At 40.0% G+C, this 21,487-nt stretch overlaps 1 protein-coding gene across 4 annotated transcripts in view; it reads left to right on the plus strand.

Moving 5' to 3' along the window:
• The window catches only part of MEIS1 (Meis homeobox 1), a 147,710-nt gene that overhangs the window by 95,877 nt on the left and 30,346 nt on the right, over nt 1–21,487 (plus strand). For all 4 annotated transcript variants that reach the window (XM_080999182.1, XM_080999184.1, XM_080999181.1 and 1 more), the window contains one exon: nt 18,841–18,917. In XM_080999182.1, coding sequence (XP_080855308.1) covers nt 18,841–18,917 — 77 coding nt within the window. The remainder of the gene's footprint in view (nt 1–18,840; nt 18,918–21,487) is intronic.

A 21,487-nucleotide genomic window follows, 5' to 3' on the forward strand; every position in this document is an offset into this window, starting at 1 on the left:
GTGGGCCAGTGGGCCAGAGATGGGCATTGCCAGATGCAAAAGTGGGTGGAGCAACAAATGTAAATTTTAACCTTTGCACAATAGAGTAGTTTCTACACACCCCTCTTTCTCCTCCATCCAGATAAGCAAAGAGACATCAGAGTTCAAGAACAAATTCCAGAGAGGCAAAACCACTCAAGGAGGGTGTAAGCAAGAGTGGCGAGGGGTGTGGCTTGGGAAAAGAGGACGTGCCTTGGGCCAGATAGAGATGCTTGGAGGGCTGCATTTGGACCTTGAGGTTTCAATCTCCTAGAATATCGAATTGTAACCTCAGGGTTATATCTACAGAGCACTTTGAAAAATAATAATGCTAATGTGTGTTTTAGCTATCCAGATGCAAGGCAACACTTATCCAAAAACCCATCTTTTCACATACCAATTTTGTTGATCGAAATGAGTCAGCACAAGTTTGAAATATATATATTTTAAGTGTTGATCAACAATTAGTTACATTAATTATTGGGCATTGTTCCACAGCAGTTAATATGAGGATTGGAAAACTGATGAATCTGCATGCGGATCTGGGAAAAGAATCCAGTTTCCCAGATGTTGGAGACCCTTGGACCAAAACTACACATGACTTTAAATGGATTTTTCAAAATTCTTAAAAGTGGGAGGAGAAATCACTGCTGAACCATTCTCTCCCCACTACTTCCTAATAATAGTAGCAGCTATTTCCCCCCATCCAAGTACTAACCAAGCATGACCCTCCTTAGCTTCTGAGATCAGATGAGATCAGGTATGTTCAGGGTAGTATGGCCATAGACAGCAGCAGCAAATTCTATTTTTAAAGTACATGTTAAAGGTAGTAACACATTTAACATTGTGTCTAGTTTGGCTCTCATCTGCAGTTCCTTGCAAAAAGGCCTAAGGAGTGCTCTAGGCATGATCACATCATTTCCCTTTCCTGCTACTGCCAGAGTAGTCACTGAATAAAGAAGCTGGAAAGTAACTCAGAGATCATCTAGTTCAACCTCCTGCCAGTGTAGGAAACACACTACTACAGAGTGCCTGATAAGTTGCCATCCAGCCTCTGTTTAAAAACCTCAACTTGCCAACTTATGAGGCAGCCTGTTCCAGAGTCTGAACAGTTTTTACTAAAATGAAGTTCTAATTAAATTATCCTAAATAATTTTTCTTCTGACCTACCAGGAGAAAAATTCTGTCAAGAAAGAGGAATAAGTTTAGTCTGGTATGACTTCCTATTGAGAAACCAAGGTTGACTCTTCGCAATCACATCGTTTCCCCCCTCTATGCTCACAGAAGGGCTGTTTAATTATTTGTTCTAAATAATAGTAACAACAACAACAACAACAACAACAACAACAACAACAACAACAACAATTTTATTATTTATACCCCACCCATCTGACTGGGTTTCCCTATTTAGAACAAATAATTTAAACAGCCCTTCTGTGAGCATAGAGGGGGAAACGATGTGATTGCGAAGAGTCAACCTTGGTTTCTCAATAGGAAGTCATACCAGACTAAACTTATTCCTCTTTCTTGACAGAATGCAGAAGAAAAATTATTGTTAGAACTTCTTTAACTTTAGACTCTGGAACAGGCTGCCTCATAAGTTGGAGAAGAGGATGGCAAGGCGGCCAAAGACTATGGCTGAAGACTGTGGAGTGTGTGACGTACATGTGTGTGGCAACACACCATTGCTGTCATGGTGAGATCAAATGTGGGAGAAGCTTCCAGTCTTTCTTGCACTGCAGTACAAAGACATGCATTTCTCCCTGCCCTTCCTCCTTGCCTCACCCTTACTCTGGATGCTTCAAGTTCTTGGATTGCATAAAATGTACTAATTTCTAATGTGGATATTGCAGTAAAGTGATTTTTTTCAAGGGGGCCCTGATACAACTCCTTGCCAAGGGCACAGGGACCCTAGGTTTGCCTTTTGGCATATTGGTGTTCAGCCAACTGGTCAATATTTGTCTAGAACCTCCTTTCTTTGAAGGTGGGAACATTTCTCTGTCTTCAGCCTCATATCACCACCTGTTCTCCAAGAATCTTTGAAAAAATCTAGACAGAAGCTCTGAGATTGCTTCTGTAAATTCATTTAGTGTCCTAGTATGCAATTTGTGAGACTCAGAAGACTTTTTAGCGTGTCTGGGTGCTCCCATACCATCTCTTTACCTAACGTGGCTTATAACTCCCTCCCTTCATCATTTGGTCTACTTTTTTGCCAGGTCAAGCACAATTACCCTTGTAGGTAAAGGCTGAGCCATAGCAGGAGTCTAGCAGTTATGTTTTCTGTCACGCCTTAACATTTCTCTATCCTCTATGCAGCAAACTTACCGTTCCTTGTGCTTCATCTTGCTCTTTAAGAAACAAAACCCTTTTCATTTTACACATCTTGTGGGAGCCCTTGGGTTTATTCTATGCTTTAGCCCTCCTGGCACTTTCCAAGCTCTGGCTGCTCATCTGGCCTTGGTGGTTTATGCCTCCTACTTTGTATTTATGCTACTTTAAATCTGAGTTCGAGACCTGCTTGTTCCTCCACTCCAGCTTCTTTAAAGGTAAAGGGACCCCTGACCATTAGGTCCAGTCCTGACCGACTCTGGGGTTGTGGCGCTCATCTCGCTTTATTGACCGAGGGAGCCGGCGTACAGCTTCCGGGTCATGTTGCCAGCATGACTAAGCCGCTTCTGGCGAACCAGAGCAGCACACGGAAACGCCGTTTACCTTCCCGCCAGAGCAGTACCTATTTATCTACTTGCACTTTGACGTGCTTTCGAACTGCTAGGTTGGCAGGAGCAGGGACCGAGCAACGGGAGCTCACCCCGTCGCGGGGATTCGAACCACCGACCTTCTGATCGGCAAGTCCTAGGCTCTGTGGTTTAACCCACAGCGCCACCCACGTCCCTCCAGCTTCTTTAGGTGCCTCCAGTTTTCTTTGCTCACTGGAATGGTTTGCAGTTTTGCTTTTCAGCATCTCACTTTAAAAAAATTCCTGCCCATCTTGAACTCCTTCCTCAAGTATTTCAGCCCATTGCTTCCAATAGTTCTTTAAAACTTGTTGAAATCATCTTTACTAAAGACCAGAGTGCATATCTAACTTAACCCAGCTTTCCCTTTCCTGAGTATCATGACTCCCAGTTACAGCTCTTATTAAAAAGGCAGTCTCCACTAAGAAAGAGAGGCACTTTTATTGACCACTTTCAAAGAATACCATTATCATTATCAAGAAATGTTTAAGACCATGAGAACAGACTAATACTTCCCCAATTCAACTAACAAAAAACCCTTTTGGTTTGACATGGAATGCTTTCCATGTTCACTGAAGCACCAACATGCTGCGAGATTGCAGATCTTATTTAAGCAATATTGATATGATATGGTATGTTATTCCATTCTGTGTTCCCACAGAGTGGCTAGAGGCAGGTGGTAGAAATCACTTTGTACAAACTACCATTTTTTTCCCTTTTGCAGTTCCTTTGGCCTACATGCCTGTAAAGGGTACAGCAGCTCTTTGTGAAGCATCCATCCCTGCTAGTATAATGTGGTCCTTGGAGCTACTTCACAGATTTTGCAACAATGATATTAAAGCTGTAGGAAATACATAAAGTATGAAGGATAAACTTGTGTCTTTGGACTGAGAGCTAGGGTCTGTGGCCAATCAGAAGTACCAAGTGTGTGACCTCAAGCATTTAGGAAGTTTGTTTTCCTTTTACATATTTCCTGTAAGAAACACCAGAGTAATACTGGCATAGCTCTGGCAAACACAATTGTCCCGGCTCAAGTGTGAAGCGGCCTTTGATGTGAGTCAGTGACTCTCTGAAAACAGTGTGAATAAACATCAGGGGCTTGGGTACTGCTGATGATATGAAAATGAATTCCACAAGCATAATGTCCATTTGGAAGTTATTTGTATAGATAAATTGTTGGGCAGGGCGAAGCAGGAGTTTATACTGCATTCACCTTGCAATGAAAACAAGGTCCACTCTTTGGGGAAAATGCATTTTAATACAAAGTGCTTCCAGTCCTTGAGCATATCCTTCCTTTTACCTATTTACCTTCCTTTTACTTTATTCCTCAAAAAAAGGGTGTTTTAAAAAATAACTTTGCTGGATAAGAATACGATAATATTCTCCTGTAGGCTGTTGTCAGGGGGAGGGGGGTTCATTAAAAAGTAGTTATTTCCATTATGCACCATTATTTTTCATCTTTATTGCTTATCTATAGTTTTCATGGCACTTTTAATGGCATGCTTGGTCAGAAAAGGTGAGGAAGAATGTGAGTACACTTGGCTCCTGTTAGTGCCTACTAGCTGTGCTTGAATCCTTGTCCCCATAGATTTTAATGTCCCTGCAGACTGCTGGCAGCCTGCTTCCAGCTGTGGCAGGCATGATGCAGTGAATTGCTTTTGAATGTTCTTTACTCAAATAGGCAGTAATTACAAGCTTAAAGAGGTTTAGTGGTCCAGTAAACTACATAATCACCCCTGAATTAGCCTGGGCTCATCAGTTGCAGTCCAGCAAGCTCAAGACTGCTGTTTGTATGCAGTCTTTATCACATAGCAACCTGAGCAGCAGGTGTGGAACAGCAAGAATCCCCCATAAACACAGCTGTCTACTGGGGACAATGATCTCTAATGAGATGAGGCTACACCATCACTGTAATTTAAGTGGGAAAATAAACGCCAGAGAATGTGTTCCAGCTCCAAGCAAGATTCCTTGGGCACAGTGGGAACAGGATTGCTGCTTTCTCTGTTATGGAAGATCCCCCCCCCCCAAGTTGCTAGATATTTAACTCTCTCTTTTTCTTTTTAAATGATGTTTTATGTATGTTACCCTTCATCAAAGAGAGGTGGTGAATATTTAATTGTGGGCAGAGCGGTTGTACTGTTTGAGGGTTTGTAATGATGCCAGCAGACAAAAGTTTCAAAATAGCTCCTGAAATTCTTTAACCTCTTCTGATTCTCCTAATCCCCCCCCATGCTCCTTCCTTCCTTCCTTCCTTCCTTCCTTCCTTCCTTCCTTCCTTCCTTCCTTCCTAAACCCTTTTTATACTGTTACATAGCTAAACTTAGGAGCCCTTCATTGCTTTTTCCTAGAATACAAATATGTCAGAATCAGAAAAAGTGTTTATTTATTAACATTTCAAATGGTGCCAGAACGTTCCTCTGCCTGTGGCACGTGGACCAGGAAGTGGGTACATGGCAAAAATCAGCTACCCCAGTTTGCATTAGCAGAAGCACTTTCCTCTAAGGTAAAGCTTCTACTGGATACAGGCCAATGTTTCCCCACCACCACCACCACCCATGTGTATTTACTTTGGTTATTTAAAAGATTTATTAACCGCCTTTCATCAAAAGATTCCAGAGCAGTGTGAAAAAGTTTGTGTACAAACTAAATATAATTTAAAGCAAACAACAAAACATAACAATATGCAATATGCAATAAGACAAAAACGAATTTAAACTGAAACAACTAAAGAGCAAAGCAGAACAAGCAAAATCACCCAGAATGCCTGATTAAATAGGAAAACCTTCACCTGGCACTGAAAAGTTGCCTTTTGAGGGAAGAAATTCCAGAATTCAGAGTTCTACTGCAGAAAATGGTGTCTCCATTGTAGAAGCATAATGTTTCTCCAGTGGTGTCTTAGAATTGTAGAGTTGGAAGGGACCATGAGGGTCATCTAGTTGAACCCCCTGCAATGCAGGAATCTTTTGCCCAATTTGGGGCTCGAACGCATGACCCTGAGATTAAGAGTCTCGTGCTCTACTGACTGAGCTATCCCAAGGAATACTTCTGAAATGAAGAAAGAAGCAAATGGCATGCACTTCCATTCCCTGAACTCATAGGTGCCAACTCCCTGTGGCCCAGGGTGCCTGAGCGCCCACAAAATTCCCCATGAATGGGCCAGGCACCCACAAATTTCGGTGCCAGGGCTATTCACACTGCATGGCACCCATGGCCCTGGGCACCCACCGTTGCGGGGCCAAGTTGGCATTCCTGCATGGACTTGTTGTTAAGTAGGAGGGCAAGCAAGTGGTAGGACACTGAGGGCAGGCTAAGGTTGGAGGGGTCGTTTGCCCTGATGGACAATTCATTTATAAGTTGTTTTATTTATTATGTTTCTATCGCATCTTTTTTCCCAAGGAGCTCAAAGTGGTATCCAAGGTTCTCCCCCTCCTCAGCTAATCCCTACTACAACTCTGTGAGGTAGAGAAGGCTGAGAGGCAGCTTCATGGCCAGCCTTGCTGTAGCTCTTAAGACATGAACAGGATGATTGGGGGGAGAGGCGTTCTTTTAGATATTTAGATCCCAATCTGAATGGGCTTTGAAGATGAGAACGTAGCTACTGCAGATCTTTCAAGAGAGGTGTAATATGAACAACTCTGTGTATGCAAGTCAAAACTCTAGCAACTGAGTTCTGCTGTAGCTGGGGCTTCCAGGACATCTTTAAGGGCAGTCCCACACATAATGCATTACGTAATCCATCCATGTTGGAAGAAATGAAGCGATTCTGAGTGTCAGAAACTTGCATTTGTCCGTCACAAGGAAGGAGGAAACTAATGAATTGGAGAATGTGTCCATATTGGATTTATGCCATCCATGTTTCCTTTTTAAGCCTGTGATTGTATTTGCTCCACATAAACCAGCTGAACTGAGTGCACACCCTTATCCTTAGGTTCCTGTAATCTTGTTGCCCAATGAGGCATGCCCAAGAGCTTGTTACCCAAGAAGGAAACTCGAAATACTCAGCAAAGAATAGAGTTGGACGGAAAGCAGAGAAAAATAAACAGAAGCTAGTGAAAGGGGAGGGCTATGGCCCATGCTGCTATTATTTTACCAAAGATGGTGATGCATATACAAGACTACCTGCTTAAAAACTGTTTAAATGAGATAAAACATTGCAGTATTAGCAAAGAACTAGACTTCAGTTATGAAATATTTGCCTCAACAAATCTGTCTCAGACTTTGACTAAAACCAGTACAGATGCTTTTATGGAATTAAGTTGCTCTGTGAATTTTTACTTTTATAGCAGTTAAGGGCCTCTTCAGTTTTAGTTTGGGGAAGGACAGTTTCCTTCTGTATATTTTTATTAATATCTTTCAAGGTCCCAAGGTAGCTTTCTTTTGAAAAAACTTGGTTTAATTAAACACTCAGTTTAAACTCATTTTAATAGTAAATTGGACTGGAAGATCATTAGCACGATTGCTAGTCTCTTGCATATAATCTCTATTTTTGTACTATGATACAAATATAATTTCTCATGTCCTTTAGGTGCACTTCTCCAATACACCAGACTAATATACTTTATGTACAGACTATTCCACTGGAAACCCTTGGATTCCTTGTTATTAGTAAAGCATCATAAAACTTGAATCTCAGAAAGGGAAGGTTCATCACTGAGCTGTATTATATAATAAAATGTTAAATCTAATATGTAGTGCAATTACTGTGATACTGGATTAACAAAATATGGTATGTCACTTAATGCTTAGGTAGTTAAATGCTTTTCAAATACTTCACAAGTCACATAGCACAGGAAAATGCCAATCAGGTTTCAACACATGGGGGCTTGATACGAAGTCAATTGTAGTAACTGAAAAGGCTCCATCTTGATTTCAGATCATCTGAAACTGTTCAGATGATTAAAGAATCGCATAATAAACCAATATGTAACGTGATACAGATTGCAATCTTAGGGCAAAAGCAGCCCTCTTTAAGCTTTTCTCATGAACTACATTTTACAGTCAGAGACAAAATGTTGGGTGCAGAGAATAAGTTCTTCCTCTTTCATTCATCGTCCTTTGTCTTTCCCCCTCTATATACACAGCTAGCAAGCTAGTCTGTCAAATAATAACAGTAATAGTTAGGGAGATTCAAGGCAGTATTTTCTAGCATCTTCATGAGATCAGCTGAGCTAATTTTCACAAATGATAGTATGGTATGTTTTTCAAGAATGATACCTGCTGCAATTCAGGGCTAGTCCAATACATTTGCTACCTGACTACCCACAATGGCCATGTTCTGCCTCCACTGTTGGAGGGGGTGCCTCTGAATAAATTCCTCTTGCAGGGAATCACAAGTGGGGAGAGTGCTGTTGCATTCAGGTTCTGTTTGCAGGCTTCCAATGGGCATCTGGTTGGGTAAAGGTAAAGGGACCCCTGACCATTAGGTCCAGTCGTGGCCGACTCTGGGGTTGCAGCACTCATCTCGCTTTTCTGGCCGAGGGAGCCGGGGTACAGCTTCCAGGTCATGTGGCCAGCATGACTAAGCCACTTCTGGCGAAACAGAGCAGCACACAGAAACGCCATTTACCTTCCCGCCGGAGCGGTACCTATTTATCTACTTGCACTTTGACGTGCTTTCGAACTGCTAGGTTGGCAGGAGCAGGGACTGAGCAACGGGAGCTCACCCCGTCGCGGGGATTCGAACCGCCGACCTTCTGATCGGCAAGTCCTAGGCTCTGGTTTAACCCACAGCGCCACCCATGTCTCCCATCTGGTTGGGTACTGAGAGTCTAACAGGATGCTGGACTACATGGGTCTTTGGCTGGATCCAGCAGCCAGCAGTCCCTTATGAAGGGACTTGAATGAAAATGGTTGTAGAAATGTCTTTGACTCACTGGACGTGTTTATGTGGTTTATAATAGAAGTCGGTTTCTGCAAGACTATGGGAGCTCAACTTTTGAGTTTGCAGGCTCTACTCTGCCCCACTCGGTGCATCCTCTTGCTGGAGGCATCGCATGAGAGATTCTGTTGTTCTGATTAGCAAGCTGAAAGGAAGATGTCAATTCATTGCTGCATTCCTTTGTCTCTTGAAAGCAACAATATTCCATCAGGGATCACTCCCTGCTATGGGTATGGTACTGGGGTCTGGCATGTGTGTGCACACTGGCCATGGAGCAGCGTCTTTTTGGTATGCTGCTAGTGGCTACTTCATGGAATGCACTCACTAAGGAGGCCTGCTTGCCCTCAACACAGAGTGTTTTTAGATGCTTGGCTAAAGCCTGACAGCTGACCATTTGTTTGGCTTCACCCTCTTGCTACTGCAGTGGGGCTGTGCCTACTGATCTGCCTGCTGAGTGGATTGCCTTGTTGGGGCTGCAATGGTTGCATATGTCACCCCAGCTTCTATTTCTGTTGTTGTCCATTTGTCTGTCTGTTTATTGCTTTGAAATTTCATAGTTATTCACTGGTTTTGAATTGTTAGACACTTTGGTTTCTTTGCCACGAGACAGCAAGGATATAAATAAAATAAATAAATAACTTTCTCCTGGATGGACAGTTTATCCTCTTCTAAGAACAGAATTAATTACACATCTTCTTAATGGATCATCTTTGATCTACATGGCCAGGATCACAACATAATATAAAGTGCATCTTGCAGGCCTTTCAGTATACTGGCTTGTGTGGGTGGGGGTCAGGGTCAGGGGGGAGAACAGCAAGCTGTGGTTTCAACTGCCTTTTTCTTTATAGGTTTTTCTCATCAAATGATGCTAATTGAAAATTAAGAAAGCAGGCTGAAATCTTGTGACTTCACTTACAGTGTTCCAAACATTTTTGGCTACTTTGCCACTGCAGTTGCTCCAGTTGTTCTTTTTGATTCCAGCATGTGTGGGGATGCAAGGACTCGACTACTATAAATTCAAGCTATGTTCTTAGACTACACCATGCCCTGCTTTTGTAATGCAAATGAGAGGCACAAAGTGTCTCTTTGATAATATGCAGTCAGGAGACAGAAAAGGTTTCACTCAAACAGTAAAAGTAATTCATAAAGCTGAAAAGAGGAGTAAGAAAGCATTGTGATGTTTCTAAAAACGCCATAAATGTATTTTGTATCAACATAATTTTGACTATTTACACACTCCAAATGCGAAGCCCATGAAGAAAATTGTTGCCTTATTTTTGCTTTGTAGAGCAAAAGAAGTTTTGATTAAGCAGGATGAAAATTTACATTGATTTCCAGAATAGCATGCTTCAAATTTGTGAATGTTTTAATTGAACACCTAGTTTTAATTGAACACAGAACACTAGTCAGTTAATGTTAATATTTGCAATGTTGCTGAAACAGCAGCATTCAAACAAGAGAATTAGGGAGGAAGGAGAACCATTTTAACTTTTTATAATTATGTATACTTCAAAATCCTAATTGGGGATGCAGGCTGTGACAGGAGGTAACAAGACATGTAACAAAAATCTCCAAACCATATTCTAGGAATGTGTTAAGTTTATTGTGGGCAAGGCAGAACTCTTAGAAAAAATGCTACTACTAATCGCTCCTCCCCACCATATCCAGTACACTGCTTTGATGAAGGGCTTTCCTTTTTTTTACATTTTCCAGTCCTGCTCATGTTAGGTCGCTTGTTCCAATGCTTGCTTTCATTCTTTTAAACTACAACTTGCAGCTCCTTTTTGTTTTTTCAGCTTGGGCAAAGAAGCCGCTCTGTGCCAAAAAGGAATTATTAACCTAGAGTCTGAAAGGAGATAACTTAGTCTGATTTTATCATAGCAACAGTTTTCCCATGGACTGGCTTGCAAATATTCTATAGCCATAACGATGAGGCATTGCGCTGGGCAAGGTATTAGGTCTGGGAATGTTATTGCCACTTGGTTATCAAGATGGAAAAGATAATATATCACTATCCTAAAATGTACATTTGCTGGAAAATTTTTTGAAAGGAGTGCATTTGGAGAAACAGTGGGATAAAGATATAAGTCTGAATATAGCCCTGCTGCATTTTTACTGTTTGCTGCTTTGCTTACTGATTATAGTAAAGTGTTGGGGCGGGAGGCGGATTAGACCAAATAACCACAATGTTTAAAAATGCCTTCATGTCAAGATAGCAATTCCTTAAGTAATAGTATTAAACTGCAAAAATAATGCATAGTAGAAAATTACACTTTTCTGTCACTCTGATTTCTTTATTAGTGTTAAAATTACTGCTGTAATTCAGAATGCTGTGGCGGGTGGCATAGGGACTTTATGTTGCAGAACAGAAATAGAAGCATTGAGCGCAAATAGTAGTTGCCCCCTACTACTTCAGTGGCACTGAGCAGGAAGGCAGAGAAGGTTTTGCTATCCCTGTTCCTTAAGCCTTTCATGGGCTACCTTGGAGAACCGGAACACCCGCCTTATCTGCATATTGTTGGGAAATTACATTAATGTAGTTTTTATTTGGGCAATCACTGAGTGGCTTGAAATATAGTCATACAGCTGCAACTGAGCCCAAATGCAAAATATTTTTTTTCTTTCTTATTCATGATTAAAAGATCAGGAGCATTCAGAGGGCTAATGCTTCGCTCTCTTATTCCTCCCTCCCCCATGGAAATTTTCCATCCCCTTTTCCATAGTACAGCATAGTACAGGCAACTCCCTATTTGCACAGGGGTTACATTCAGAAGCACCTCACATTTAAATGAAATGGTGTATATTTCAGACACCATTGGAAAAGCTTGCAAACACCCTCTACACCTCAGGAAGCCCTTGGAAACCCCTTTAAAAAACCCAGCAGTATTACAAGACACCAAACTCCACTGAACTTCACAACAATCGCTCGCTCCCTCCAAACCCCTTTGCTCAAACTCCAACTCTCCATAGGCCTCAATGGTCAGTGTAAGGCTTGTGGTATTGCCAGGTTCTGCTTTTGGACCTTTTTATGCCCTTTCTGGGCTCTTTTAGGACTGTTTTTGCCATGTGTAAATTGGTTGTTGCCTGTATAGCTAACATGGAAAAGGGAAGGAAGGGGGAAATTTGCATGGGAGGAGGGAAGGATTACCTCAGTTTTTCAAAATCTGGTTAAATGTTGGCCATTGTTGTTATGTTGTTGTTATGTTATGTTATGTTATGTTATGTTATGTTATGTTATGTTATGTTTGTTTCTTTAAAGGCTGAATGAATATTTATTTACAGTATTTATAGGACACTATATAACAGAGATATTGGGATGGCGTACAACTATAATGAAAACTCTGGGGTGCCACCACTAAAAAGGCTTTCTCTTCTATAGCAATCTATTGCACCTCATTTGTTGGCACTTGGGGAAAAGGGTATCTGAATTTGTCCCTAAGATTCAAATTGCAGTTGGTATCTTTAATATTGCTTTCCAACATACATTAATATAATCAGGCTGTAATTATCTCAATTCTCCCTGGATCCCTTTTCTAAAAAAATGTGTTAAATTAATCATTTTGCAATCCTCATGTATGGAGGGTGACCTTAGGGACAAGTTACATATTTTTGTTGAAATTTCAGCAATTTTACATTTCAGTTATTTAAGAACTCTTTGAGGGATCCAGTAATTTTTTCCAGTTTTAAATTTGTCAGTAATGCCTTGAACCTCATCTTCTTTCATCACTTTTTGCTTCAGTTCCTCATACCTCCTAAGAAAGTTAGCTCAGGCAGAGTGATTTTTCCTACATCCTTCACTGTGAAGACGGATGTGAAGAATTCATTTAGCTTCTCTCTGCAGTCCTGTAGCCTTTGCCTCCCTTGTCACCCAAAGATTTGATATCAGTTGTGGGGCAAGTAAATACATGGCTGTAAAGCAACAATTAGGAGTATTATGGTGTGCTTCTGCTAGTTCCTTGGCAGGTGGGAGTTTGTATTAAACTCCTTTTTAAAAATTCATTAAATGCAAGACCCACTAGGATTGGTTCCACTCAAGAGGGCCCCCCCAGTCTTGTCTTTGAAGTTTGGTCACCTGACATCATGGTGACATCAGTGGGACAATCTCCCAAGAATCGCTCGAATTCCATTAGTCTCTGAAGACAGACCAGCATAGTACAGACACAGCACTGCACCATGATTAATGTTGAACAGGGAAGGGACATCAGGAATCTGACATCAGGAATCACAAGACAGAGAAACCAGTAGGAGAACACTTCAATCTCCCAGGACATTCTATACAAGATATCAAAGTAGCTGTCATATTACAAAAGAATTTCAGAAATAGACTGGAAAGAGAAGTTGCTGAATTGCAACTTATTACCAAACTTAAAACCATGGAGAGACCTGGTCTGAATAGAGACATTGGATTCTTATCTCATTATACATCATAAAGCTATTTTTAGCCATCTCACCCCTTGCTTTTTCCTCTAAGACCAATTGCAGTTGTTAACAGTCGTCAACAGGTTTACCACACCTATCAGCCAATCACCCATTCCCACCACCCTTCTGAGTAATACCCCTCCCCACCCTCTCACTATATATAAGGGTCTGGTGACTTCTGTTTCAGTGTATCTGAAGAATTGTGCAGGCACACGAAAGCTCATACCAATAACAAACTTAGTTGGTCTCTAAGGTGCTACTGGAAGGAATTTTTTTTATTTTGTTTTGACTACGGCAGACCAACACAGCTACCTACCTGTAAAGGGAAGGGACAGTGAATTCATCCAGGAAAAAGAAGATGCTCTCGATATGTTAGCCATGGTTAAGATAATTGGAAAACTTAATAGCAGTCAGTAGAATATTCAAGTAGAATATTGAGGTGAGCTGTGATGGCTTTCTTTTCTGGAAAATCCTCTTTTTGAATCTTGCCTCTGCCATGACCTCACTAAGTGTATTGGAGGCTAGTAGTTATCAGTTTTATTTCCCTTTCTGCAATAAAGGGGATAATAATGCCTACAATCAGCAAAATCAGCTTTTACTCTTCAAAAGGGGCCATTTGAATACAGTTAACAGTTGTTTGTACATTATGTGTCGTACGACCCTGAGAACATCTTTAGTATTCTTTTAGTCTTCTTGAATGTAGCAATTGAATATGATGCATTCTAAAACACGTTAATGGTATCAAGCAATCCACACATTGGATTTATCTTTATAAGGTTGAAGAATACGTTTGTTGTTTGTTGAATTTATTGTTTGGTATAGTAGCAGCAGCATATTGCTGCTAACTACAGCCCTTATAAACATGCAAGAGCTTTGTAAAACAATAGATCTTGTGTCAAAATCCTATTGCAAGGCTGGTTGGTCTGAATTTGCTCATATGCCTACCTGCAATCTGAGCCTCTTCCCATCCCCCTTTGACCCTAGCTATGAAAGGTAAGCTGCATTCCTTCAATATAAATGTGTGCTGGATTGATTCTAGGAAGGGAGCATAAGCCTCACCATACATAATCACTGTTTTATGGCTTTCACTCATTTGGAGGTGTTAATGCAGATCAAATGGAAAACACTCCAGAAAGAATAGCTCAGGCTACTGCTCTGCCCTATATGTGGTCCTAATCGTTAATTCTTATTGTAAGATCTAAAGGTAATTTTGTTTGCTCTCCTAATGTGTTACAGCTTTCCCAGAGGCTTGAACATATCCTTTCTCAAATTCCCATCTTGATCAATTGTGTGCAAATAATTAAGCTTTTAAGAGATAATGGTATGAGGCTAATGTACACAACAAAAGTAAAGATCTCAAGTCACTGCTTATCGAGCAGTGGCCCAATCTCTTTTCATATCCCCAAGTGATCTTGGTGATAAGTATACTTCTTAGCCGAAATCAGTGCTTATGTTAATTATTGACTGGTTTTCAAGGTTTCTTTTTTGTTCTTTAAAAAAATGTATGAGATGCTGCTGTGGAAAGATAGTGGTTATTGCTAAAAAGATTAAAAGAGAATTGTCAGCAATTGTGGAAAATGAATTTCCTATTTTATTAAAATGACAGTTATCAGGTTCTTACTCTTTCCTCTGTTGCAATGCTCTGTCTGCTATTGCCTGTAGCATGTGCCTTACTAGCCTCATGGGTGGAAATATAAGAAGGTTTTGAATGTTTTTACAGCAGCCTAGCCTGTGGCAAGTTGATTCTTTGCCATGGTGCTTGTTGTTGTTGTTGTTTGTTTGTTTGTTTGTTTCTTATTCTTAGTTTATAAGGAATCATTCATGCTATCTGCAGAAAGCTTATAATGGAGATTCATAATTTTTCAGGTATTTGAAACATACTGTAATTCTTTTCAACTCAACCTCATTGTGAACTTTTTCTGGGAGAGATTATCTACATGAAGTCATGGCTTTCATGTGATTATAGCAATTATAGGTTTTTCATGAAACTGAACATTTTTTTGCTACACTAAGCCAATAACCAGAGGGGGTGGGGGTGGGGCTGAAGAATCAGATGACCATAAATATACCATAGTTTAACATATTTTTTTCAGATGCTTCTGGTAATTGGTTTTTTTATTTTTATTTCTACAGTAGCTGTATTATTCTAATGGCTAATTTTATCTGTTCTTGTCTATTTGTTAAAAGTCCAGAACAATTGAAAATTGCTTATTGGCGACAGACTTCTCAATCCCCATAGCTCGAGGCTGTGCTAAAAATTCTTGCTCCTGCATAGAATTAGGCACAGCTTGCTTGGTTACGTAAAGTCAGATCACATGCAAGGTATAAAGCAAAATAAGAAAGAGAAATAGTGTTCGTTGTTACATCGAGGTAATAAAGAGTTAAACCTAAGTAAACAAAATGGTAAACAAACTGAACAGCAAGCATTTGAAAACAACATTAGAGGTTACTTAGGGTAATTTGTTGTGAAAAACAATTCTGAGAGCTACTATATCCCTACATAAATTATCAGAAAAGGCACAATGTCTAGGAACACAGGAACCCGCAATATATCCAGTCAGCTCAGTACTGCCTACACTGGCTGGCAGTGGGTTTCTAGGCTTTAGGCAGGAATGCCTCCCAGTCTTAGCTAGGGAATACTGATTATTGAATCTGGGACCTTTTGCATGCACGGCAAATGTTCTGCCACTGACCTATGGCCCTTCCCTGACTAGAGTGATAGTACAGTGTGTAACATCACAATCTGGCAAGGCTACAACCTAGCAACTCATATCGAAGCATTGCATTGATCTAGCTGGAGGGATTATTCCTGCTGTGCTAGAAGCAGAGTCCATTACCTGCCATATTATGCTAAGTGTTTTACAGAACAGAAGTAGGTAGAGACAACGGATCCTGATAGAAGAGAGTCCGAGAACCAACTCACAAGAATACAGTCTTAGGCATTTCTCAGTCAACTATGTTGGCACATCCCCAGATAAGGTGTTAGAAAGCCATTGTAACTGACAGACAGGGTAGATGGAGGATCTCAACCCTCATAGTGCAGAGTAAATACCACCAGATCTACCTTGTTGTGCACCTAATATGTAGGTCTTTGCAATCATAGGTATAATTAGGACAAAGGCCCCTCGCTATTTGAATGTCCAGAATTAAAATGTTTCAAAGGTTCATTTTATAAAATGATCTACCAAAATGCAGTGGTGCCTCGCAAGACGAAATTAATCCGTTCCGCGAGTCTCTTCGTCTAGCGGTTTTTTCGTCTTGCGAAGCAACCCTATTAGCGGCTTAGCGGATTAGCGCTATTAGCGGTTTAGCGGCTAAAAGGCTATTAGCGGCTTAGCGGCTTAGAAAAAGGGGGGGAGCGAAAAAAATTCAAGACTCGCAAGACATTTTTGTCTTGCGAAGCAAGCCCATAGGGAAATTCGTCCTGCGAAGCGCATCGAAAAACGGAAAACCCTTTCGTCTAGCAGGTTTTTCGTCTTGCGAGGCATTCGTCTTGCGGGGCACCACTGTGTATGGTGGATATAGCACAAGACCACTTGTTTGTAACTGGCCACTTGTTTGTAATTGTAGAGTCAGAACAGGCATAAACACAGTGAAAAGTGCCAAAATGTCCACATTCTTTCATTCTTTCTGTAAAATATAAAAGCAAAAATTTCTCAGCATGTTTAGTTGATGTTAAAAGTGTTAGTTAAGTTACAATGGTACTTGAAATTGAGGGTTTTATAAAAAAATCATTTGCGAATAACTTTCTAATTTTGTCAAACGCTAAAGTCTAGTTTAAGAGCACCTCCCCAGTCTGGTATATTCTTATTAGTTGATTCCACATCAATTCTCTCACATTGCAACATTATCTTTACTAGGCTTTGGATTTGTCTTGGAAGTAAATTCCAAAGCAGAAGTTGTTCAGGATTTTGTGGGCCCTTGGGCAAGAGGCTATCTGTGGGCTCTCCTATCTTCATTTTGTTCATGGATGCGTGGAAAAGAAGAAGCCCTTGAGAAAGAATAATACGCTTTCTCTTCCCAGTGTGTAACGGATGCAGGTTAGGGAAAGGGGCTTCCAGGGCAATGAATCTGATTTAATATATATTTATGGAAACTATACCTGCATGTGTTGAACCAAAGGCTGGCTAATGGGTATGGGAGATCACTTCACATTTGTGCAATAACATGTGATCACTTCACATGTGTGCAGTAACAGGGAAGGTGTTAGTGGGGCTCTATAGTGGCTCGTACAGCAGTCCTTAGGCCCCAGCAAATGTTTTTTTACTCAGTTCACTGCTGATGCCTGCCATGTGGCTGCACAGGGGTATTGTTGCCACTTGCTTCACATTGTCGTTTTCACTTTCCCAACTTCACTTCATGCAAACTGTTTCCAGGTATGTGACCCCAGGATGATGTGGAGAAATGTATTATGTGTGATATGAAGCAGAAGTACATGGACACACACTGCACTGATTATCACAGCCATGGCAACACCAAAAAATTACTTGGGATAGTAATATGGAACAAATAATATGGAGCAGTAATGGAACAAATAATATTTGAAATGTTTATGGGACCCACAATATTGATTTATTTTGGGGAAAATACATGAAGAAAGCTCCCAATCATTATCTAATTTTATTTTGAAAGTCTTGCAAATTATGTGAATTAAGATTACAGTGAATAGCATTCTAAATTACAGTGAGCTGAATTCCTGTTTTTAATGAAGTGGGCCAGAATAGATTGGTCATTATTGATTCTGAGAGCCTCCTGGCGTAGTGGTGTTTATACTGAAAGTCCAGAAATATTTTAGTACAGTGGACCCCAACTCAATGCATCCCTTCAAAATTGATAAGGGTCTTGCGAGACCATTTAAAGAATTTTCTGCCTGTTGTTGTAATGCACTGTGCTAGATGCTGTATAGTTTTAATTGCATTTCTATGTATGTATGTATGTGTATCATTTTATGCATTGCTATTTCAGTTACATATAAGAAATGAAAGCAGCAATAAAATATATAAAATAAATATGCATACTTATTATGAAGGATATGCCATCTCCCATTGTCAACCACAAACCCACAGACACAATGCGGAACCACTGGTGATCCATGAACCCCTGTTTAGGAGTCCCAGTTTGATCAAAGGATTAATAGCCCCATGCATAAATATGGCATAAAGCTATGCAGAAGTAAAATAATGTGATGAGAGAGCATTTTCTAAACTAAAAGCTGAAATCCTCACAGCAGAAGTTGAATTTCTGAGCTGATGATTGCACTTGTTCTTGACTACAATTGAGCTTAACACTTTAAGTGCATAAAACACAAGTATTTTGATCAAAAGTTCGTAGCTGGGTTGGTTCATTAGAACAAAATTCATAAGCAAAGTTAATGTTTGCCAGTAAGATGCAGGCCTCATATTGGCATAAAATCAGAGTATGGACTGTTGGATATATTTTTAACAAGTATTGTGCAAAATACAGAAAATGATAACGTATGTAATTCTGTCAAACAAGACTTGGAACTTTGTGCTACTGTTGCAACTACCCTCCCTCAGTGTCAAAAGTACTTGCTTGTATCCTAAGCAGCTCTTTCTACACTTCACTAATCATTATAATTGGCTTGTCTTTTACTGCCATTAATTATATGATGTAGTAGCCCATTAATAATTATGAGAGTGACACACCTCAGCATTTTTGTCTTTAATTATAGATACTGCACTTTTACGATTCAACTAAGATAGCTGATAAAATTATCGTTTAATGTATGTATATATAATATTTATGTACATATACTTTGGTATCTTACAGCATCCTTACCCTTCAGAAGAACAGAAAAAGCAGTTGGCACAAGACACGGGGCTCACAATACTTCAAGTGAACAATTGGTAAGTAATTGTGCTTTAATGTTTGCACACAATCAGTATTCCAGCCTCTGGCAGCCTGCAGCTAATGGTTTGCATTGAGATGATGCAGTAGCCTACATTTCTTTGCTAGTTTATGGGTACAAAACCAGCATCGCCTCAGTGATGTTTTCAGCTAGGGGAACTAGTTATTTTACTCCTTCAGGGTTCTTCTACTCCTTCAGGATTACAGATATTTGCTTTCTCATAACTTGGGAAATAGTTAGATTTCAATGCATAACTATTTGTGTGGCGCCTGCTGCCTGGCTAGAATGGATCTATTTTAGTTCACCTTTCAAGCAGTCAATTTCTCTATTGCTAGGAAATTACAAATAAATTAACCATTATTATAGTTCTTCTATAGTCATCGGTTCATTCTGGCTTGATTTGTATTAAGGTGTGTTAACGGCTCTTGCGACACAGCATACAAGCTGTTTAAATCCCATTAAAGTCAATGTAAGTTAAGCAAACTGAGCATGGGACCACACCCATGATCTGAGAAAGCTGGTTCTAAAATTGCTTTACAGCATAAAAGGGAACAACCTGAAACAAATCTGCCCCAAATCTTGCTTTGGGAGAAAGAAAGAAAAAAGTCTCCTTAAAAATATTAAGCTTTTGCTGTTTCTGATTACATGGGTCCTAAGTTAGCAAAAAGATCACCATTTTAAAAAAAATGATTTAATGTATTGCCATATGTTTTGCGTAGAAATGCAGGTTTCACACAGTATACCAGAACAAGGCTTATATCTGAAGCATACTGAAATCTAATGCAGTGTAAAATTAAGTGTATCTAATTAATTGTCCTAATATTTTTTGATTAGTGTTTACGATGTGGAAACCTTATCCTCTTTGAAGTAATATCCAGAAAATGTCCACAGCAAGCTCAAAGCCTGGTGGGGTAGGGGAGAGGAGAAATGGGAGAGGGCCAGTTTCTAGACAAAAGTATTTTATATTATTCAGTAAGTGTCAGAGATTAATATTGCTGAAGCTTTAATTACATGGCCTAATCCATTTTAGTGAATAAATTTGGTTTTGATGCCTTACTGCACCTGCATTAGCCAACCTTTCTCTGTCAGAGTGTGACTAGGGACCGATGGGAGACGTTTCAGATATATTAAACCCCATTACAGAAAATGTAATTTCTGTCAATATAATCCCATGTATTCTTCAATTTAGTACTTTGGAGATAACAAGCTACTTACAATATATTTGCCTTCAGAGGATTAATTCACAAAGTGCACTATCTGTGAGACACAGGCAGACTCCCATAATATAGCTTGTAAGGGTTATCAATTTCTGTGACCTTACAGCAGTCATGGGAGATCCATTTGTTGTAGCCTTTTAAATGTGTTGAATAATGAAAAACACAGAATGCTTTGTATATTTAATTGCACGTCCTGATATATTTTTATAATACCATGTTTAAATATTCTCAAATAATTAGAATATATATATATGTATTAATCACTAATAGGGACATCAGAATATGAAAGCAAACTTGATGCAGATTTACTAATGTATATTGCCTCTGTGCATTTGTCCTTCAATCTTGTATGCAATTTAGCAAATAAGATAAACTAGGGGGGGTGTATACTTATGATATTATGAGAAAAGTATTTGGTTTGCTTGCCTGTGGGCCTCAAAATTGGACCCAATCCAGATGAGGTGAAGCTACATTTACCTCCCCTTTATTTTAAATCAAGAACTAATTGCATACTAAAATCTATTTCACTGAACTCAGTGGAGGTTAGTTAACTTTGGTTGAATCATGACCATAGTAGGAACATGTGGCTACAGTATGAATGACACAAGGATATTTAAACTATGCTGCTGAAAGTCTAAAGCAGGGGTGGCCAGCTTGTGGCCCTCTCCAGATGTTGTTGGACTACAAGTCCCATTGTCCCTGGCCTCAGTCGGACAGCACTCTCTCCAACTTGCAATTCTCAGCAACTGGTTCAGAGGCTTACTGCCTTTGTCAGTGGAGGTAAAGCATGCCCACTGTGGCTAGTAGCCTTGTCTTCCATATAATTCTTCCATGAATTAGTCAAATCCTCTTCTAAAGCTATTCAAGATGGTGGCCAACCACCTGTGGGGGGAATTCCATAGACTATGAGCTGTGTAAAAAAGTACTTTCTTTAATCTGTCCTGAATCTTCCAATATAAGGCTTCATTGGGTTCCCAAGTTCTAGTGTTATGTGAGAGGAAGACAAGTGTTTTTCTTCCCACTTTCTCCACATCCTGCATAATTTTATATACCTCTTTCATTTCTCCTTTCTTGCCTTTTCTCTAAAAGAAAAAGCCCCAACTGCAGTAACCTTCCCACTTAGGAGAGTCGATTCATCGCCTCAGTCATTTTGATTGCCACTTTCCGAGACTTTCCCAGTTCTTTGATACAGTTTTTGAGGTGAGGTGACCAGAACTGTACACAGTATTCAAAGATTTGCTTAATGGCATTGTGATAGTCACAGCTGCATTTTCAACCCCTTTCCTGATGATCTCTAACCTGGAATTTGACAGCTATTGTACACTAGGTCAACACCTTCATTGATCTATCC

The sequence above is a fragment of the Podarcis pityusensis genome, assembly GCF_964106645.2.
Source record: "Podarcis pityusensis genome assembly, chromosome: 3".
Lineage (NCBI taxonomy): Eukaryota > Metazoa > Chordata > Lepidosauria > Squamata > Lacertidae > Podarcis > Podarcis pityusensis.